The following is a 22500-nucleotide window of genomic DNA, read 5'->3' as shown; positions in this document are numbered from 1 at the left end:
CAGACAGCAACAGCTCCACACAACACAACTCCCTCTCCTGCCTCCGTTTTTGTTGTTGTTGGAACACAATCTGTGTTAGGAAAACACGACGAATGCGATAGGTGACCAATTTATTATGAATAAATTAAGAAAAGTAATTGAGTGAGAAAATAGTGAGAACACACACTCGGGGGCAAAAAGTTTGCCTAGGGTTTCAGAAGTCCAAGTTTCCATAAACGCACCGCTGACCCCTGAGAAAACTCAACAAAAAGTGTTTTCTCACTATTTGGATGTTTTATTTTTCGTATTTTGCTGTCAACTGTTGATTGATGTCTTCTGCACATTTTATTCAGTGCTGGAAAGTGACTCCACATGTTTGTAAATTCTGCACTGAAGTATGATTTTCAGGCTCTTTCCCGGGTATTTACATTATTTTTACTCCACTGTATTTCAAAAGTATAATATTGTGCTTTTTATTCCGCTATTCATCTGACAGTTTAGGTGTTAAATACTTTCCAGATTAAGACTCAACAATATGTCATAAGAGTACGATAGGTGTTTGAAATACATACATTGTTTCAGATTAAACTAGTGGTTTTCAACATTATTAGTAATTAAGAAATATTTCACCTCTAAACTTCTTTAATGGTTTCATTTAGATAACTGCTCATGGCCAAAAAGTGTAGTTTTTGTTTAAACTAAATAAAAGCAAAGATTGCAGAAAGGTATGCATATAAACATAATTTAGTATTTTAGAACTTTGCTTGTTCTTGTTTCCTCTCACATCTCTGATTTATATTGTTACTCTACGCAACAATAAAATGATGCTTACACAACAAAGGGTAATAATCTATTCATGTATAATATAGCAGTCACAGGGGACATGTTTCTGCAGAACAAGTCCTTTTCTTACTTCGGTATAATTTGTTGATAATGTACTTCCGCAGAATGTTTAATGAAGGACTAGTTATAAGGTGCTTTTATATTCATATACTTTTAAATAAGTAAAGGATCTGAATAATTTTCCACCACTGATTTTATTTTCCTAAACTCCTTGCCTATGACACACACAAGGAATAAATAGGTGGAGTCCTGTATTTATTTATTGGCCTAACAGTGGTGAAATGTAAATATTTTTTGTATAAAAAACATATGATTCAGTCTTTAAAATCCCCTCAAACGGGATGTTTTTTCTTGAAGCTCCCATCCAAGGTTCCTAACAGCCCAATATTTCCACAAAAACAAAAATAAAGATGTCTGATCTTGCAAAACCAACACATTCTCACACCAATATATCAAATAATGCAAAAGTAAATGATGTAATGTGTCAAAGGGTTCAGTCTCAAACATGGCCGATGCAGACACAGACGACGGAGGAGCAGCAGGGACAGGAGACAAAATGCAGTTTATTGGTGTTTTAACTAATATGGTTCCTCTTTGTGGCCGTGTTTTGTTCTCTCTCGCTAAATTTAATTTCTCAGATCCACTCATGCCTCCCTTCCACATAGCACACACGCTCAAACTGAATGGAAAATTAAATATTACCCAACAACAACTGTGTCCAGCAGAGGCCCTTTGTGGCACTGTGCAGCAGCTGTGTGAGACAGAACAGATACATTATGCAAACACACACACACACACACACACACACACACACACACACACACACACACACACACACACACACACAGACATCCAAACAAGTTTCCAACTGAAATGTGCTACTGGCTGTGTTTATAGATAAGATTCAGACAGGCATATTTGTACAGCTCATAGTTTATTCCCAACACACTGTGCATGTCAACATATAGATTAGAGGGATTACATTCAAAACCGTTAGAGCAGATAGACTGACTTCTTATTAAAGCCATAAAATCAACATAAAATACATATATTCCTGATTGGTCCAGTATATTTTTGTGTCGCTCCAATGAGCATCGGGAATATTTTATGTGCGTTACACATCACAGCGTCCGCATCATTTTCATCCCAAAAAAGTGCCTTTTTTTTCTTAAAGCTGGATGTGCATTCTTTGCTTTCTATTTCACAAACCCCGCCCCTATCCCTCCGTCCACCATGTTTATTTGGAGGCCATGGCTTGTGTAAACTAAAGGCCAGGACTCCGTGTGTTGGAGCCCTGCCTCTGCTGACGGACCTCTACCGACACGCGGCCCCCTGACAACAGTAAACTGGACCAAAGGACACAGCTGGCAGGGCATCAGACCACACAGGAGCAAACAAAGAGCCGTCTGACTAACTAAACGGATGGGGTCACTGTCCTCTTTCTACAGAGGACATGTCATAATAAATGTGTCTGTGATGCCCTTTAGACTTCTGTTCTGCTTCATAGAGCATTAATAAAGGCTCATGGACACTCAGGTTATCATTCAGAGAATTCTCGACTTTGACATTCAGTGACATCATTTGGTGAAATTAAGATAGTTGCTGTTTAGGACAACAGAGGCATTCATTAGGCTAAAAGCTGCGGTTGAATTTAACAAAGTACCTTTACTCAAGTACTTATACAAGTTCATGCTTATGCTTCTACTCAACTGCATTTTGGAGACAAATATTGTACTTTTTACTCCAATATATGTATATGACAATATTAGTTACTCTGCCGATTTAAATTATTAATACAAATAAATAATCAACTAATCAATGATCATGTATAATGATGGATTTAGCTGCTTTAAATTAGCCCCAACATTAGCCGCTGCAACATTAAAAGGATGATCACATCATTAAATTATAATCCAGTAACATTTTCATCATTCATATTTCATTGTGAAATGGGCCATTCTGCATAATGATACTTTTAATTGTGGTACTTTAATGACATTGTCACGCTGATATTTTTTAATACGATTTTGAATGCAGGACTTACTTTTTCCACTTTGTTCCCCCCACTACAATACCTTTACTTGAGTAAAATATCTGAATGTGTCGACTCTTCCACCACGGGCTAAAAGTTGAGAGTGGTGGATTTGCTTTCTTCAGCAGTTGAGCATTTGTGGTTTTCTCACCTTTGTAAATTCTTTTGTCTTGATTTCTTTCCTTTTTTTATACTTGTGCCAACTAGCCGATATCCTCAGGGTGAGCAGCTGTCTGCAGAGTCTGTCTGTCTCTGCTTTAAGGCGCTACCCATTGAATAATTTGTATCGCTCACAATTACTCTGACATGCTCAGACTTACACCTGAAACTGTAATGAAACAATACAGGGAGACAGAAACTATGACTCACACCCACAATCACAACGTCGACACACATCAGATCACTAACGGTTTCCTTCCCATCATCCCACGCCTCGTGTGTGTGTGTGTGTGTGTGTGTGTGTGTGTGTGTGTGTGTGTGTGTGTGATTTATAAATGCAATTGACCCTTATTTAATAGAATACCAGTACATTCTAAAGCAGGAGGAGGTGCTGTTTTAATAGTAACTTCTTATACCAGAGCAGTACAACAGAAAGACATGAGTGACAAAGTGTTCAACTGTTATTTTTTAACATTGACACAAAATGCACAGAAAGAACAGAGCAAGTTTACAGTACAGTTCTGTAAATTCATATAAAAACAGTAGGCTTTATATTTAGATCACCATATTTTCCATGCACGGCGTTATATCTTAACATTGAGTGTTTGTTCAAACATGGACATATTCAAACATTTTAGGAGAGGTAATAAATGTTTAATTAACTGTGGTAGAGCGGTGTGAGTGAAGAGCAGCGTTACAAATTGTGTGATGAAAACTAAATAAAACATTAATATTCCATTTTAGGATGGAGTGAAGAGGAGATAGGAGCTTGAGTGTGTATTGTCAATGATATGATGAATAAATATAATTAATACAGCCCACCAATCAAGGTGGACTGTGTATCTCACTCCTTCTTTTCAGATGTTGTTTGCACACATTGACGATGGGTGGCGCTGTTACATCAAATCCCAAATAGTTACTGCGGAGTGTTTCCAGGAGAGCCGTGTGTGCTGCTGCTGACTCTCTCGCCCGTTGAGCCGAGACAACGGACACAAAATAAAAGCTACTATTCTCAGTCACAGCGTACATGATCACAAGTATCATCACCAGCACGCTGCTCTCCACAAAACCGCCCTGGCTCTTTAACGGCGCTGCACGCTGCGTGCACGGCGCATGCGCAGTAAGGGGAAGCAACAGACCCTCTGAAAACAACAACAATCACTACAGCAGGGCCAGAAAAGAGAGATGGCTCCTTGAAAGCTCCACACTTCTGGCCCTTATCGTAGTACTAATCCCAGCCCAGCTGCTGCTATTTCTCCCGGAGCTGTACATCTCGATGGTGTCGAGCCCATGAACTTAGCCAGTCAAAGCGGGGATGCTGGCGGAAGCCAGCTTCTCTTCGCCAACTTCAACCAGGACAACACGTAAGACAGGGCCGGGAGAGAGCGGACGGCCTGCGCTGTCCAGCTAGCTGACGTTAGCTCGCTCAATGTGGGGGCTAGTGTGGCCGGGGCTCGATGTGAACTGGCCTGGCGGTCGTGTCTCACACGGGACACGACCACCAGTGCACTCCGGCGTTAGCTGGCTCCGTTAGCGGTCCTGTGGACGCCATAATAACGTCCCGTCACGAGCACATAGCTTCCTTTAGCTGACACGATGCTGTGTTGTCCGAGGCTAACTTTAGCCACAACACACATGTAGGTTGGGTGTCATGTGACGTGACGGCTGTTAATATTATTATATAGAGTCGTGTAGAAGAAACACTTTGCGGAAGTCTGCGTTATTTTCGTATGTTTTAGGGGCGCGAGCGTCGAGCGCCTGTTATCGGTGTGGGACTCGGGACCGTCTGGTGACGCTGTAACTGCCACAAACTGCGTCGCTGAGTTTCTTGTAAGCAGACTTCAAGACGAGTAACGTCCGCGCGATATGTCTGTGTGAGTGCAGGGAGAGGAGCCGCAGAGGCCCGGCTCCATTGCTACACCGCTGCGGTCGTGTGACGACTGTCACGACCTCTGACCGGAAACGTCCAGTGACGCGAAGACCACTGCAGTGTAAAGTGTTTAAAAGACCTCCGCAAGCTGCAATGACGCTGCTGGAGTTTATATATATATATATATATATATATATATATATATATATATATATATACTGTGTATGTGTGGCTGTAGTAGCCTGCTGATATAGTGGTTGTTCAATGTTGTCTGTTTCTGTTATTGATGTAGGTCCTTAGCTGTTGGCACCAAATTGGGGTACAAGTTTTTCTCCCTGTCCTCTGTGGACAAATTGGAGCAGATATATGAATGTCGTAAGTACTGTCCACTTACTTTTTCCTCTCTCTTTAGAGACTGTGTAATGGGTTTAAACCTGCTTGTTCTACACTGACTGTATCACTATTGTGTTATATTATTGTTCAGTCCTATTTTTTAGTCTGTGTCTGAACCGAGCCTGTGTTTAAAAACAATCACTGCACCATCAAGAGCGTTGCTGTCACTTTAAATATTCATAAAGTTTTCACAGCGCTTTTCCCACCCACATGCATCACAACACAAAGCTTCCTCCTCGTTATTGGATTTACATCATTTTACATTATGATCTATTCTCTGCAGCAGTCCTATTACGCATGTGTGTAGAGAGCCTTTCTGTGCCTTCTGATCATGAATGACCAATGCAAATCGGGCAGCAGGAGACTCAAGTTGTGTAGTTGGACCAAGACAATAAGTGTTTTGAGCCAGTAAGTATTATAATCTATCATTCATGAACCCAGCTTCTGTTCGATATGTTTACCGAACATACGCAGTGTGCTAAAAGTTATGCCGGTGTGTTCAGGGGCAGCGAAACGTCTGTGAATCGGCTTGCAAACAGGGTGCAACATGTGATGCTTTCATTTGCACCATTTGTTTCCCCTTTAAATTGTCAGAGCGGCAGATAGTAAAAGGTGACGTCATGTCTCCGAGTGAACGTTGTGGTGGTCTATGTTCGTCTCTGCAGCGGACACGGAGGATGTGTGCATTGTGGAGCGTCTGTTCTCCAGCAGCCTGGTGGCCATCGTCAGCCTGAAGGCCCCCAGGAAGCTCAAAGTATGTCACTTCAAGAAGGGAACCGAGATCTGCAACTACTCCTACTCCAACACCATACTGGCTGTCAAGCTCAACAGACAGGTAGGAGGGCGGGAGCGAAGAACCGGCCTGTCAGACACTCGGTCTCACGCTGTCACAGATGTTATTGTTTGCTAATATGCCGGTGCCTAATCAGTGTTTGCCTTTGACCGGCATGTCGTTGATGTTTTGTGGTTCCTCTGCAGAGGCTGATAGTGTGTCTGGAGGAGTCACTCTACATTCACAACATCCGAGACATGAAGGTGCTGCACACTATCAGAGAAACTCCGCCCAACCCTTCAGGTGAGTGTGAAGAAAGTCGAGCAACGCAGTACAGTCTGTCTATATGAGGTATAGTGTGTGGTACACGTCAGTAAAATGCTCTATGGGGGAAAAATACATCAAGACTACTGGAGAAGAGGGTCTTTACTTCTCAGTATAGTATGCGCTCAAACTGAAACCAGGGACGAGACTTTCCTCAGGTTTTGGTTTCTCTTTCATATTTCTAAGTTTATTATTCGTTCACAATTCATTCCATTTTGTTTGCTGTTTCCCTAGTGGCAAACAAAATGTATATTAAAATAATATAATATTTTGTGATATTTGTCTATTTAATACAACCACTGAACAAAAACCCACTCATGCTGTCAGAACTATTACAAACATCGAGATGATTGTAGTGTCGACATGTACTTGAGTCAATCTTTCAGCTTCGCTTATTGTCAAGTTCAGATACATGGTTCTGTTGGAGTGTGATTTCTCTTTTCTTTCTTTGTCTTCGTCTTGTTAATCAGTTTGCATTTGTGCTTGTGTTTTCTCCAGGATTGTGCGCCCTTTCCATCAGCAACGATAACTGTTATCTGGCTTACCCAGGCAGTGCTACGATAGGAGAAGTCCAGGTGTTTGACACAGTCAACCTGGTAGGTGTAAAGCCCTCTGCCCTTCAATAAAAAACATCTATATTTAGTCTTCCACACCAAACGCATGTCCTTGCGTACACCTCATGTCACACAAACCAGTGTTGCATGAATAGCTGAACTGCTGTTGTATAGTGTTTACTGTCTGTCATTCTATAAAAGACCCAACGATGAAATTATATCTAAATTGTCCCGTGGGTCTCGGTCCTCGCTGTTCTGTCAGCCAGTGCTTCCTATCATTAGTCACAGCTGATATTCACAACATTTATTTCAGTCCTGTCTGAAGTAGCGCATCTCTAACCAGTGTCCGTGTGTGTTTTCCAGCGAGCGGCTAACATGATTCCAGCCCACGACAGCCCATTAGCGGCTCTGGCTTTCGATGCCAGTGGAACCAAACTGGCCACAGCCTCAGAGAAGGTACGACACGTACTGCAAAGCGCAGTGACCCGACGTCTATGCGGCTTATTAGTGTGTGGCTTTGTGTTCCGCCTGAAGCAAATACGCATCGCTGTCGTTACCTCACAAGTCTTGTGTCTCTCACTTCCTCCCAGGGCACCGTCATTCGTGTCTTCTCAATCCCAGAGGGGCAGAAGCTCTTCGAGTTTCGAAGAGGAGTCAAGAGGTAGATGGCCCGATCTCTGACTGCACTACAGAAATGAAAGCTGTTTTAAATGTGATGGACTTGCATCGTTTTGTGTTTGTGTTCACCTGCTTCCCCGTACGTGTGACTTTCTTGTCTCAGGTGTGTGAGCATCTGCTCGTTGGCGTTCAGCATGGAAGGCCTGTACCTGTCGGCCTCCAGCAACACAGAGACGGTCCACATCTTCAAATTAGAGACGCAGAAGGAGAAGTATGTGTACGTACCTTTCAGTCTCCGTCCTATTAAGTTAGACATAAAAAAAAAGAAGCTTCTGAGGATGAGTCCTGCCCTTGTGCTTCATGTTCCTCAGAGTAATAGGCTTCTCATATTGTGTGTGTGTGTGTGTGTGTGTGTGTGTGTGTGTGTGTGTGTGTGTGTAGGCCAGCAGAGGAGCCCACCACATGGGGAGGGTACCTGGGCAAGGTCCTGATGGCGTCCACCACCTACCTGCCTTCTCAGGTTACTGAAATGTTCACCCAGGGGCGAGCCTTCGCGACCGTACGTTTGCCTTTCTGTGGACATAAGAACATCTGCGCCTTAGCTGTGTGAGTATAAATACACACACATGTATGTACACATACGGCACTGTTGTGTTTTTGTTTGTTGTTGTATGGGTCCTACCTTTTTGAAACATGCCGTGAAAGTGGGATCCAAAGTAATATGCAGGACTGCTCTCGGGGTCAGCGAGGTCAGGCACATTCATGTTGTGCCGTTCAGGCCCTCTTCATTTATCGTAGAAAAGTACAATCATCGTGGTCATCTGTGACGTGTTCTTCATGTTTTGGTCACGGAGATCATTTTGTACCTGGACAACCCAGAGCTGTCGGTCGACTCACTCATCTGTGGTGTTTTAAGATCCAGATCCATCCAGCTCAGTCATGCTGACTATAACATGTGAAGATGTTCACAGTTTAGAACAACACATTTTTAATGAACTTGAAGGTGTCCGGATCCCTTTTCTTACTTTTCTGTAATGGAGCTATTTGACGAGGAAGTGCTGCAGATCACTACTTCAGCCAAAGTGAACTGTGATCCAAACAGTTTCAGCTGCTGCATAACGACACCGGCAGACAAGCCGTGGGAGCTGAAGGCTCTAAACACCTGTGAATCTCTGTTCTTCTTGTTTTAAATTCAGGATCCAGAAGATTCCTCGGTTGTTGGTGGCAGCGGCTGATGGTTACCTGTATCTGTACAACCTGGATCCACAAGAGGGAGGAGAGTGCACACTTATGAAGCAGCACAGGTAACTGAACAGCATCATCTGAATTTTTTTTTACACAACCAACAGCCTGAAGTTTGAAGAGTTGTACAGAGAGTTTCTGCTCCTTAATCTCCTCAGGCTAGACGGCAGTGCTGAGCCAGGCAGTGAGATCCTTGAGCAGTCACATGACCGCCCACTTGTGGCCCCAAACTACAGTGCTGCTGTCACTAAAGGTATGTCACTCAAATGTTCTACTTGGTTTTACTTTTTTTTTCACCCAGGAAGTTTGGTGGAAAGGACGATGTAATTGTAGGGAATTAGTTATGTTGAGTAACTAAGCAGTTATTTAATCAATTATATTTTTAGAAGAGTTATGCTTTTTATCATTATACAAGTCAGTAATTTTCGGGAAGTAAATCAAGAAAGATCTTTCTTTATGACACTAAATACGGGCCCTTCGACCTCTTGTTTCCCTAGGTTACTGTGAAGAGCAGGGCGCCGCGGGAGGGGCGGGGCTCGAAGACGACCTCAGCGACTTGCGCTTGGAGGAAGAGAACGAGCAACCGCCACTCATCCTTGAAACTGACTGACTTAGTACCCACCAATCAGAGGGCTCCTCTGGTGCTGCTATGAACATGTGACACAAGGGAGGCAGGGTCAGAGGCGGGGGGGGTGTTTTTAAACGCTCAGAAGTGTTCCAAGAGCCTGTCTGTCAGTCTGTTTGTCCGTTCACATACATGTCTATCTTCCTCATCCCTCCTCAGCTCCCCTTTCTCTCGGTTTGCCTGCGCAGGTCAGACTGACGCTTTGCATGTACATGTGCCAACTGCTAAAAACATGCTCCAGTGTGAAAACGAGTATCTGTGAGTGTGTGTGTGTGTGTGTGTTGGACGTTTGATAAAAGAAAACAAATGTAGCTGTGTCTTCATTCAAGACACACAGACGCGAGCACTGTGTAAAATGAAAGTATTTGTGTAAGTGCCTCTCTGCCCCAGCGCCGTGCTTTCTTCTGTTTGAGAGGGGGATCTCTTTGCATTGGCTTAATAAAATCCATTTTCAGTTGTCGGATCTTAATCGACGGTGTGTACCATCTTCTTTTTTTCCTCTCTCGCGTACAGGAGTGTGGCATCACTCATCTGGCTCAAGTTTAACCTCCTTCGGCATGAGGCTGAGGTGTTTGCATTTTTAAGAGAGCGCTCGTGCTGAGGCCTCATTTGCGTGCGTGTGAGTGTGTGTGTGTTTGTGCTGGGCATGTACATTAGCAAAACACTGAGTAATTAGCCTTCACTTGTCCCCAACCACCCCCACCCCTTTCACTTTCACCTCATCCATACAGAGGCTCAGAGAACCTTCACCTCCTCCCATCTTCAGGCCCGCAGTCATTGGTTGATTTTTAAACTCTTAGTACTTTTCTTAAATCTACATAACCGATCATAGCCAACGATGTGTCATGCGTAAGAAAGCATGCATGGTGTTGTTGAAGTGGTACTTTGTCCATACATCGAAGACATTTGGGACCAGTCGAGAAAGGCAGGAAGCTGTCAGCGACGCCTCCTCACCGGCACGCGGCTCTGTACATTACTAATGCGGCCGAGACGTCGCCGCACCATGGCGTCGAGTTATGACCGAAGAGTTTACGCTCTCTGGGACAGCGAGTGAACCGTGGGTTTTAGTTGTGGTGGATCTGGAGCTCGGGCTGAGCCTCACGGACTGGTCCGGGACGCTGCATGATTCCCCATTTAATCCTTTGGGTGTCTGAAGCCGCTAAACGGGGATCGGCAGGCATTTTCTAATGATTTTGTACAAAATGTGAAACGTTCATCTGAAACTAAAATGAAAAATAAATTCCATGTTGATGTATGAGATAAGGTGCCGTCTGTTCTTGTTACACTACAGTTCTTTTTTTTTTTATCTCCAATGCTGTTTTACTTCATCCCAGATTTAATTTGACAGTAATGTCCAGGAATATGGGAAACCTTTAAACCTGCATGAATAGATTTGTTCCACTTGGGGGCGGTGCAGCCATCTGTTAAATCTGTTGGTACTACATCTCCTAGTGGGTTTGACAGAGCTTTCCTGTCTGGGGGTCGATAAGAGGGATTGGACTGGACCAACACTGAGCCCAGAGAAGCTTCAAAAGCTCAGCAGGGACCTCTTACACGTGTGCACCTGATGGATTTCGTTGCTCGTTGGTGAGCAGCTTTCTTGTAGGGAGGCACACACTCCATGTACTGTTGCAGGCTGCTTCATTAAGTCTCAATAAGCCACAGACCATTCTGCTCATTTGCTTGTAGTTTATTAAGACTTTGCAGCCACACACACACACACACACACACACACTTTTAACACACATGCAGGAGTGACTGCACACACTGGTGGGCTCTCTATTGTTGACCTGAGAGCACAGCTTCACCGCCCTCCCCCTCCAGTGTAGAGACACTCACTGAGATCACGCAAGGCGCATACACTTCTAAAACAATACAGGATCCAAAGCACTTTACAGAACCACAAGAGCAAAGGGTGAGACACAACCGAAGGCTTATGCCTGACACTTAAAACAACAATGTGCTCAGGAAGATGTGTAATTGCCTACCTGCTCGCAGTGTGTGTGTGTGTGTGTGTGTGTGTGTGTGTGTGTGTGTGTGTGTGTGTGTGTGTATACACGATGCTCGTTCTTAGTGTTAGATTGTCTGTTTTCTGACCTGGTGACTTCAAACTACTCCTCCTTCTCATGGATCCTGCGGTAGATGTCGGCCTTGACCTGAGCGAGCTCCAGCTGCACACGCACCAGCTTACCTTCCTCCACACACACACACACACAAACACACACACACTGGAAAACAGGCAACTGTACTATGGACACATGCTAATTTGTTCAGAACTCCCACATGCCAAGTTTTCTTTCTCTCTGTACCTCGAGTGAAGTTTCGGTCTCCTCCAGACAAAGCTGCAGCTCCTCTTTCTCCACCTCCAGTTTCTTCTTGGCCATCTGCAGCTCACAGACGCTGCGGCCTCCTTCCCCAAGCTGGTTGACCAACTCCTTGATCTCCTCTGTGGGGAAAGCGGGCAAGAACACATGAGCGCACGCTCTCACCGTCATGGTTCGGCCGCTAGAAGCTACCTGAGGGGGTTTTGTTCTCCTTGCGGTGGTCTCGATGTGGCCCTGGCTCTCCTCGTAAGCCGTCTTCAGCTTGTAGAGCTCCGTCATGTAGGAGCGGCTCTCCCTCTGAGAACTTTGATAGTTTCATGTCATCAGGAAAGAGCTCCAAGATAATAAAAAATGAGTGGTTAAGGATGTAATGCGAAGGAATCAATATTGGATAACTGATAAAATCTAACGCATGCATTTAAAGTACAAACCTGAACTCCTGCAGTTTCTGCTGTGCGTGTGCATGTGCATGTGTGTGTGTATACCCTCTCCAGGTCTATGGTGAGGTCCTCTACCTCTCCCTGCAGCCTCTGCTTGGCCTTATCCAAGCTGGCAGCTCTGGCCTGGGCCGCCTCCGCTGCCTCCTCCGCCTCCTGGAGACGCACTGCCATTTTGCGCCTGGAGGAGAGTGGGCGGAAAGACAGGAAAGAAGCGATCGTGGGACTAAATTAATGAAAAGTATCGAATTTATACGCAAGATATAATATAAAACTTTTGGCCCCACTTTGATACACAACAGTATAGCCGCTGTTTTGTTTTTTTTAGCTTCTATTCAACCCACTTGGTCTCCTCCAGCTCCTCGGTGCGGTGGATGGCGTCCGTCTCATACTTGCTCCTCCAGGTGGTGACGTCGGCGTTGAGCTTGGAGACGAGGCGCTGCAGCTCACTTCGGGCTCCGGACTCTTCCTCCAGCTGCTCCTTCAGCAGGGAGAGGTCGTGGCGGGCGTTGGCCAGGCCCACCGCCGCTGTGTTACGACCCTGAGCAGGCAGATAGTCACTTTCAAGATTTTAAACTGAAAGCTCAGCTGTGAGAATCTCAAAACCAGCCGGGAATAAATTATGATCACAAAAGTGGGCACCTACTGAGGCTGTTCAGCTCTCAGCTGTAAAATATGACACTCTTTCTAAGTAAAGGATTAACTTATTACCTTGTTCTCCTCATCCACCTGTCGCCTGAGCTCATCGACCTGCAAGGTGAGGGAGGCCTTCAGCCTGGTCAGTTTACGGTACTCTGCACTCCTCCAACTCCCTGCTCAGACCATTGTTCTCCGCTACACACACAAACAAACACAAGAAGAAAATCATATGGAAAAAGTCCAGGAAACCGTGTGTGTGTGTGTGTGTGTGTGTGTGTGTGTGTGTGTGTGTGTGTGTGTGTGTGTGTGTGTGTGCTCTCACCAGTCAGATGACATTTGGCATTGTTGAGCTCAGTCTGAGTGCGTTCCATCTCAGCCAGGCGAGCGTTGGCCTCTGCTAAGTTGTCCTCCAGTTTTCGGGCGTGGACATCGGAGTTCATCTGCAGGTGGAAACATCCAAATACATACATGTGCAAACCAGGTTCGCGTATGAGTTTATATTCATGGGAGATGATCGCACCGGGTTTTCCGAATAACATCGTACCTTCGCTTTCTGAGTGGCCACCATAGTGACGTTGAGGTCTTCGATCTCCGCCTTCATGCTCTGTCTGTCCTTCTCCAGCTTCACTTTCAGCCTGGTCAGGTTCTCCTGCTGCTCGCCGAGCTCCGCCATGGCGTCCGAGTGCTTCTTCCTCAGCCCCGCCGCCGTGGCCTCCGATTGGAGCGCTGCCTCCTCCAGCTCCCGCCTCAGCTTCAGCAGGTCCGTCTCCCGCTTCCTGTTCAATCTAAAGGGTCGGCGGCGTTCAAAAGGGCCGAGGTCAAAGTTCAAACTGTGGTTTCACTACCCTTTGTTTGATTGACAGCTGTCAGTCACACTCACTTGGGTGACGGTGGCCACTCCCGCCTCCTCCAGCCTATCACTGATGTCCTCCAGATCTCGGGATAGCTCCGCCCTCTGCTTCTCCACCTTTCAAGGAGCATACCAAGAACCAACTTTAATCTATAATATCCCTCCTGTCTGTTTATTTATAATTGTCAACATGTGAAATCATAATTGTAATTCTGCAGTTACTGGGGTTTCATCTGCACCTTGGCTCTCATGGCTCCTCCAGCTCCTCAATGCGGCTCTGAGAGGAATGACGGATGAGTGGCAAACGAGAACAAACCACATTAAACTTGCATCTTTGATACCAGGTCGTTGATCCTCCTTCACTTCTTTAACTCCTCATCGTCACCCTCTCCCCTGCTCCCCAACCTGATATCCACTGCTAGGAGCAGTGTCTGCGGATTGAAGACTTTTCTGTTTACTGTTGCCTTTAATTGAACCAGATCCAAGCATATTAATCAATTTCTGCATCTCACCACTGCATTGTATTTCTTAAACTGCACTGCACATTTTATTCAATTTTTTGCTTTTTGACTGTTTTCAATGTTTTACTGAATGTTCTTAATTGTTTTTATTCTTGTTTTCTTTTGCATTATGTTTTGATGCTTTTAATGGTTTTACATGACACACTTTGAATCGACCGTGTTGTTGAAATGTGCTCTACAAATAAACTTGCCTTGCCTTGCTATTTCTTTTCTTCTCCACTTGCTATCGCTCCTTTCCTCCTCATCTCACATCTCTCTCACATCTCATCCTTTGTTCACTCCAGTGACCTTATGCAACATTCATCACCTCTCATTTGCCGCGGCTTAAAATCAATCATGTTGGGCTGCTCATAGGATTTGCAAATACTGAAAAACTGAGTTCACCAGCATCAGGAGGCCAACGCAGTTAATTGATATATTAACATTGATGTAATCAACACAACTAAAAAGCAAAGTTTTACGTTTGCTGTTTGTTTTTAGCTCCTAAATTAAAAAGATTGTGAGTAGGAGTCAATGCTTCTCCTCATCTGGTGTTCTTACCAGCTTCATAGCTCCTCCTAGCCGGTTGACTTCATTGATAAACATGTAAAACCACAGAGGAAGAAATCAGAGCACAGACCTGGAGCTCTTTGAGCTTGCAGCCCAGCATGGAGCTGAGAGCCTGTTCGTCCTCCAGCTTCGAGTTTGTGTTGTTGATCTCAAAGTCTCTCCTGTAATGAACACACACACACACACACACACACACACACACACACAGCAGGGGGAATCAGAAACTGCAAGGATTCAGAGTGTGAAAAGGGGGAGGACACACACTGACTACTGTGTAGTGATAAGCCTTTGTGTCAACACTTAATATGAAGGCCATGTCTATGAGTACATTCATAAGATATTATGATGAGGCTTTATGAAACTATTAATACACATGTTTAATCATGCATGTCACAAGAGAGAGGGTTATCCAGCACATTATAACTACCATATAAGGTTAGCCAGTTATAAAGACACATAGATAACTGCTCTAACGTATCATAACACAAGTTTCTGACATGTAATAATGTCTTATGAACATCAATAACACACTATATCGTGATTTTGTGAGCTTTAAGTAAATTGGACGGGCTGTATGAGATTATTAGCAATCGTATGATACACCAACTATGACACATTTATGAATATTAATTACGACAAATAAAGTGTAAGACACAAGACAATTGCTCTCCCTTTTTTGCCTAGAAAGTACATTTGCAGTTGCTTGGCGATGTCTAATTATGTCCACTACTTAAAATACTTCATAAAACCTGTTAGAAGTAGCAGTGAATGATTCTAAACATTCATAAAGAGCTCCGTAAAGCCTTATACATGTGTTATAATGTTACAGAATTGTTTTTGTATGTCACATGTAGAGAGGAAGTCAGACAAAGCGGAAGCTTTAATGACCTTGTCAGCTGCGTGCGTTTGTGTGTGTCTGAGTTCAGGCTTTTTTTCCTCTCACTTCTTGATGATCTCCTCCAGGTCACACACACACACACACACACACACACACACACACACACACACACACACACACACACACACTAATTCTTACTTTGTTTTGGCTGCAGGTCTGCACATAGAGTTCCAATAAGCACCCGTACCTCATTCACTTGGGAGTTGAGCTTGCTGTTGGCCTTGGTCAGATGGTTAACTTTGTCTTCTTCTGTTTGGAGATCCTCTAGAGTTTTCTAATTAAATTATAACAATGTATGTCTTGGGTACATAAAAAAAGGTGTTTAAAATCATAGTCCATGTGCATGCATGCTGCTGTGTGTGTGTTTTCTACCTGTTGCAGTTCCTCCAGAGCTCTCTTTTCCTTCTGCAGCCTGGAGACAAGGTCGTCCTGCTGACTCAGGTCGCCTGTCAGCGTTCGCACCTTGAAGTCCAGACCCTGAACGCACCATTGAGCAGGGTTCAGTCTAAATCTCACATCCAGCCTTGGAGTCCATTAATCCAGATGTCTCCAAACCCTCACAATATATCTGGTAACATAAACTCCTTCTCCACAGCTGCTAATCCCTCTACCTGTTTCTCCTTCTCGTTCTTTGCCAGTATGGACTCCAGAGACTTCAGGTTTCTCTTCAGCTCAGTCAGTTCTCCCTCCAGCTGCCTCCTCTGGCCATGAAGGGAGGCTGTGCTGCCTTCCTCTTCCTCCAGGCGCTCACCCAGATCCTCCAGACACAGTTGTTTCAGACACAGGAAAGTTATTCAGATGTGTCCAAGATATATTTCTCTCTAAAATGTCTCATCATTAGATTTAACACATTTCGATGCTTCTTCTCTGTCCGCAAAGTGTTGGTACAATGTCACACATGCCCAGGAGGAAATCTGCTGCTCAATATTTAAAAAAAGATTAATGCACAGTTAATATGATATGGTCCATCTGTAACATATTACCTGCTCTGACTTGGAAACAGTGGGGCAACTTGAGAAATGAGTTAAAAAATATATTTTTATCGGACAGTGGATTGAGTGTTTGCAGAAAACCGTCTAGTTAGTGAGAAGTGTTTTTAAGGATTCTGGGAATAGCTGCACAACAGCAGTAAGTGTTGTTAAACCACTTTCTAGGTTTTTCAGAGATTGTGTTTATTTTTCAGAGAAGCGCCGTGACTCACATGTAATGTTAATACACGAGAGGCAGAAACTGGAGCGAGAGATTCCTGTGAGCCTTCACACCAAAAAATAACGAACAAGCGAGAGGAGCAGAGGATTTCACACTTGTGATTCAATCTTTCTTTGTCTGCTTGGTAGAAGCCAGAAGAAGTATTTTGACCTTGTATTTTATTCCATGCACATAAAGATTTGCCAGTAGACTACAATAATTAGTAGAAGACGGTAAATGCATTTGGTGTTGTGCCACGTTCTTTGACACGTGTCCTAAAATCATCTGAATATGTATAAATACACACAATCATGTGTACTGATGTGCACTTACTGCAGCCAATGCCAGGACGAAGTCGTTCTTCTCCTGTGACAAAGTGACCATCTTCCCCTCCAGATCTTTGATCTTGCCCTCCAGCCCCTTTACTTTCTCCTGTGCCGCCCTCAAAATCCATCATCAGATTCACGCTCTCATTTGTTCATAGTAGATCGCACACAACGGGCAACAAAGGGGCAACAAGTGATTCAACTTTAGAGTCTTTGATATTGATTATTATGTTTTTGTTCAAGAAGAGATATCTTTAAATGTGTTGTGTTTTACATATTGAATATAACAGTGGTGAACCTTGGTGTGGCGACGCGGTACTCCATATTATCAAGGCCGACTGAACCCAGGATGAGCTACGAGGCCTTCTTGTTGTCGACAAATCCCTTTGGGATGATGCTGGGTTGAGGATATCGTACCTGAGGGACATTAGGAGAGGAGAAAAGTGAGAGCCGTTCACTTTAATAAAAAAAATTTAATAATGTAGATGAGTGCAGAAACAAAGGGAGGCAAACCATTGTTTGAATTCTGGGTACTGCAGCCTGTTGGGGAATCCTTTCCTGCAGATGCGGATGCCCTCCAGCACGCCGTTGCAGACTAACTGATGCAGGACGCTCCGCACTGACCTGGCTTCTTGAACTCATTGGGCAGGATGCAGCGGACAAAGTTGGGAGCAGTGCTTTAAGGAGACCTGTGAGATGATGAGCATGTTGTGAGGGAGTGCGTGTCTTTGTACCCGTCTTCTTGAGCTCAAGTCGCATGGCTTGTGTGCTTGTTGTTCCTCGTGTTTACTGTATATTAAGTGTTAGGAAGAGGCGGGCGGATATTGTCATCTTCTTGTTTCCCTGTTTCCAGCCTTTGTGCTAAACTAAGGTATCACTGCTCGCATCCAACCCTCCACCAGACACCATGTAGAAGTTGGAGACGGTTTGAAAGGACGACCCCTTCTTCTGTTTCTTGGGTCCTGCACCGGCCTCCTCCTCTTTGAAGAGCACGGCCAGCAGAGGCATGGAGGACTTCTGGAGGAGTCCAACCACCGTCTCGTTCAGAGGGTCTTTGTTCTTCTCCAGCCAGCTAGCGATGCTGTAGCCCACCTGTGGGAGGCGCAAACAGCGTTAATGGACCTACAGTATGTACTCATAGTTACACGTTGAGATATCAATGACTTTGTTGACAGACGTGGATGCAATTAAACAGCCTCAAGCAATGTATGCATTTGTTTGTCACTATCTCTTTAACTACACGCTTTATCTTAGCATCCCTCTGGAGGTTGTTTGTACTCACAGTGCCGGCGTAGTGCACCAGTTCAAAGTGCACCTCTGGTCCTTTCTTCCCGCCTTTCGGCTTGAGGAAGTTGGAGGACTTGCCCAGGTGGTTGTCATACAGAGCTGCTTTGAAGGTCGCGTTTGTCGCCTTTGGAAACACACACTGCTCCTCCAGGATGGAGAAAATCCCCATGTGGTGGACAGAGGAAATACTCAATGCAACACTGTGTGTCCATGTTGGTGCTCTTTATGCTGCCTGTGCGTGTCTCACGCTCTCCAGCAGGTCGATGCAGGCCTGCAGGTTCAGGCCGAAGTCGATGAAGACCCAGTCGATGTCCTCCTTCTTGTACTCTTCCTGCTCCAGCACAAACATGTGGTGGTTGAAGAACTGCTGCAGCTTCTCGTTGGCGAAGTTGATGCACAGCTGCTCAAAGCTGTTTAACTGGAGACGACAGACAGAGTTGGATGAAGAGAGGATGAGATGACATGACAAATACAGCACTGGACAAGACATCATCCTGCCCATTGAATCTGTTCAAATCTCACCTCAAAGATCTCGAACCCGGCGATGTCTAGCACTCCTATGAAGTACTGGCGCTGCATCTTGGTGTCCAGGGTCTTATTACATGCAGTCATAGATGGCCTTGGCCAGAGCACCGATGGAGCACACACACTGGTCCTGGTTCTGACCTGACGTTACACGTTCAAGTATTGTAACCGAGCACAGTCTTTGTTTGCAGGAAAAAAAATTGCAACAAATAAATAATGTCTTTGCAATGCCTTTGGTCACAAACTCGTTGCCAACCTTGACCCTGGGGCGCGTTATGCCCTTCTGCAGCTCCCCGGAGTTGATGGCCAGGAGGTGGGCGACTTTGTCAGAAGAGGGGACAAGGAATTCAGTCAATTATTCCAACAATGTCTTGTTACACAAAAAATGTGCCAAAATCGAAATATGCATGAGATTGAGACCGATGAAAGGAGAAATAGAAAGAAAAGGCCGGAGGGAGCGAACACACTGGACTTTTTATACCCTCAGTGGAATCCATCAGCTTGTTCCTCTCTGGGTTTCTGTTTGAACTTCATGTTGCCGAAGTGCATAATGCCTCCAGTCAACTTGTACACACTCATCTTCTCCTCGAGAGTGAAGCCCAGGACATCAAAGGCTTCCTGTGAACACACACACAACATACACAGACACACACACACACACACACACACACACACACACACACGTGCACACACACGCATACAACACTTACACAGAGGCAATAGCACCATCAACAGGCTCATTTATATAATTTCTCGTTGGTCGTGCAGAGATGTGTGTCCGTCTTTAATACTGATTTAAAATCGAAGCACAGCGTGAATTACTCGGCTGTCGCGAACAGAAACACTCTGAATTCACATCAGTGAGCAGCAGTTCCTCCCCATCGTCCATGTTTTCCACCACAGTGACTCCCTTCAGCAGCAGAGCCTCTGGAAGACGTAGTATCAAACATAATAATGAGAAAATAATAATTTGTGACATTGAAAGCGCATCTCAATGTTTATTACTGAGTATGATTATTAATTCAGACAGAAAGTAACATTTCTGCCTGTGGTTATTAAGCTTTTTAGTAAGACACTCAAACCAGACTTGTTATGGTACCTCTACATCAACGCCACATTGCATTTGAACTGGATGCTACTTGACCAGAAGGATGATCTATTGCAATACCTTTGAACACAATTCAACTATTTTATGTATTTAGGTGGGTTTGGTAAAGTTTGCATTCAAACTGATAATGGCAGAGGCTAGAATATTTTTAAACTAATGTTACATTTAACTATTGCAACTGTTAATCCATTACCTTTAGCTCATTTTTTCAACCGCTCTCGCCGATCCGTTACTTTTAACTAACTATTTAAACCATTTTACTTTTAGCTAATTAGTGATTTCAACAGTTCTTACATAATGTTACTTATAGCTAACTTTTTAAACCATTTTACTTTTAGCTAACTATTTAAACCATTTTACTTTTAGCTAATTAGTGATTTCAACAGTTCTTACATTACGTCACTTTTAGCTAACGCTGTTTCAAACTCATAACCATCACTTTTAGCTATTTCAAAAGATTATCCTTTACTTCACTAAACTTAGTGACTTCAACAGTTTTTACAAACATATCTCGGTTTGTTTCAAACATGTATTACATTACTTTCAGCTAACGTGAACTATTTCAACAGTTTATCTATTACTGTATATTTAAAGCAGTAGTTGTTACCCCAAATGTTTCTTTCACATTCACAAAGCTGACTGAATAATACGTGCATATGTGTGCAGCAGTGAAGAGGATCTTGTATTTTCTGCATACATGTACTTTCATTCCATATCTGATGGCGCTGCAGCTTTCATTTCCTCACCTATAAGTTCTGGTTTCCTTCCAGAGAGGAGTTGGTAGAAGATGTGGTATCCTCTCTCAGCAGCCTGCTGGGAAATCACTCTTGATTTCTTTAGCAGATCTGAAGCAATACAATTAGTTTTAAGGATATTTGTTATGTTCCTTTTGCAGCTTACAGTTGTTGATTTTTTGCATGATAACATTTATTTCATGAATCATAGCACATAAAAACCTAGACTTTGGTATTTGACCAAGGTAATAAAAGACCAAATGAATGAAACCCACTCACAGCTCTCAATGTCGGCACCAGCCAGCTTAGCTGTTGGCCCGAAGCGGATTCGGATAAACTTTCCCTAAAACAATACATAAATGTTATTCTCACAGATGTTCTGATTGTACTGTTGCCATCCCGTGGACATTCATTATTTAACTTGATGATGTAAAAAATGATCTGACGTTGATTTTTGTATACGTGTCCCTACAAAGCGTGAGGAGTTGTTGTTCCTGATGGTCTTGGCGTTGCCAAATGCCTCCAGCACTGGGTTAGCCTGAATGATCTGGTCCTCCAGGGAGCCTTGAGAGGAAGAGAAGAGAAGAGGAAAAGACGTATGTGAGATGAATTTTCATGAGTTTGTCATCGAGGAAAAGCATATCATGTCTATGCACACACACATACACACACACTTGCCTTGGAGTCAGAGCTTTTGCTCCCAGAAGATGCAACATTGGCGAAGTACTGGATGATCTTCTTGGTGTTTTCAGTCTTGCTAGCACCAGATTCTCCACTGGAGGAGAGAAACAAACAGGGAGTTACTAATAGTGACACATGTAGGCGACACCTTATATTTTGTATCTTATATTTATTTAAAAAAAACATGTCCTCATGTGATTAGCATAGACTGGTTTTCTTGCTCTGCAATGATGGGACATGAAGAAGGCAGGAGAGAAACAGAGAGAGATTGTGAGAGAGATGAGAGTAATTACTGCTGATTTCCCTCTGAGCAGATCAGAGGTACAGCTGATGTTTTCTGTCAGCATTACCAACAACACAGACAGCTGTCAGCTCTCCCCTGATGCCATCTAATGGCTTCAAATATTGTTCTGCTCCCTGAACAAATCATCACCCGCCACACTGATTACACAGCAACTGCCCTGCTCCCCTTTTTCCACATAAAGGACAGTGTAATGGCTTTCAAGCAACTCGTCTCGATGGAGGTTGGAGGCATACCACTTGCATGCTCACTTCTCCTCTTTGCCAACTCAACCTCCTCCCCCTCAACCCCCAATGACCCGTGATGACCCGTGATGACCCTGTCTTCGACGCTCCTCACTCGTGGTAGGCGTTGTCCGAGACGGAGAAGAGGTGAGGAGGAACTTCGTTGTGTTTCTTCCCCTTGTACATCTGGGCCACTTTAGCGCCATAGATGGGCAGCCATTTGTACGGGTTGATCGTCACACACAAGAGGCCCGAGTAGGTCTAGAAGCGGGTAGGAACATATAAAGAGGTCGCAGAACAAAACGATCAACAAACTGAGTAATGGGAGAACAAATCTGTTTCTTATGCACCCTAATATGCCTTTCCTTCTCTATCCCCTTGTGTATCTTACCTTTCCTAACCTGTGCAGAAAAAGAAAAGTCAGGTGCAATTAAGGGAAGCGTTTCGTTTGACATTTGAATATGACAATACAGAAAGTTTAATAGAGTTGAGGTATT

The 22500-nt window shown here is 44.1% G+C and overlaps 1 protein-coding gene and 1 pseudogene across 2 annotated transcripts in view; one reads left to right on the top strand and one right to left on the bottom strand.

Moving 5' to 3' along the window:
• The first annotated feature begins 4174 nt into the window (after positions 1-4174).
• On the top strand, positions 4175-10663 carry wipi2 (WD repeat domain, phosphoinositide interacting 2). The gene is made up of 12 exons (XM_079233754.1): positions 4175-4377; positions 5176-5258; positions 5942-6111; positions 6255-6351; positions 6871-6968; positions 7290-7382; positions 7517-7587; positions 7708-7821; positions 7986-8150; positions 8741-8848; positions 8945-9039; positions 9284-10663. The coding sequence occupies exons 1-12, from the start codon at positions 4304-4306 to the stop codon at positions 9394-9396; spliced, it is 1281 nt and encodes a 426-aa protein (XP_079089880.1). The 5' UTR covers positions 4175-4303; the 3' UTR covers positions 9397-10663.
• Positions 10664-11215: 552 nt separating this feature from the next.
• LOC306750166 (myosin-16-like) overlaps positions 11216-22500 on the bottom strand; it is a 12051-nt pseudogene continuing 766 nt past the window's right edge. The window contains exons 3-34 of the transcript in view: positions 22119-22264; positions 21472-21572; positions 21270-21361; positions 21077-21140; positions 20810-20908; positions 19812-19882; positions 19437-19573; positions 19187-19288; positions 18953-19096; positions 18678-18848; positions 18426-18602; positions 18043-18235; positions 17657-17832; positions 17442-17560; positions 17347-17354; positions 17151-17259; positions 16241-16387; positions 16002-16106; positions 15817-15903; positions 14936-14955; positions 14802-14892; positions 13884-13938; positions 13657-13778; positions 13356-13596; positions 13134-13251; positions 12884-13006; positions 12517-12713; positions 12146-12353; positions 11928-12032; positions 11721-11857; positions 11509-11612; positions 11216-11249 (exon numbers count right to left, since the gene is read on the bottom strand). The product of the transcript in view is annotated as a myosin-16-like (transcript). The remainder of the gene's footprint in view (positions 11250-11508; positions 11613-11720; positions 11858-11927; positions 12033-12145; positions 12354-12516; positions 12714-12883; positions 13007-13133; positions 13252-13355; positions 13597-13656; positions 13779-13883; positions 13939-14801; positions 14893-14935; positions 14956-15816; positions 15904-16001; positions 16107-16240; positions 16388-17150; positions 17260-17346; positions 17355-17441; positions 17561-17656; positions 17833-18042; positions 18236-18425; positions 18603-18677; positions 18849-18952; positions 19097-19186; positions 19289-19436; positions 19574-19811; positions 19883-20809; positions 20909-21076; positions 21141-21269; positions 21362-21471; positions 21573-22118; positions 22265-22500) is intronic.

The sequence above is a fragment of the Taurulus bubalis genome (genome assembly GCF_910589615.1).
Source record: "Taurulus bubalis genome assembly, chromosome: 17".
NCBI lineage: Eukaryota > Metazoa > Chordata > Actinopteri > Perciformes > Cottidae > Taurulus > Taurulus bubalis.
Note: the sequence above shows the minus strand (reverse complement) of the source record. Positions and strands in the feature narration are given on the sequence as shown.

Excerpts from the sequence above, each read along its gene's own strand:
- wipi2 (XM_079233754.1), top strand. The coding sequence starts at position 4,304 with ATGAACTTAGCCAGTCAAAGCGGGGATGCTGGCGGAAGCCAGCTTCTC. Across the intron at positions 6,112-6,254 it reads CTGTCAAGCTCAACAGACAG|AGGCTGATAGTGTGTCTGGA; the intron begins GTAGGAGGGCGG and ends GTTCCTCTGCAG. Across the intron at positions 7,588-7,707 it reads TTTCGAAGAGGAGTCAAGAG|GTGTGTGAGCATCTGCTCGT; the intron begins GTAGATGGCCCG and ends TTCTTGTCTCAG.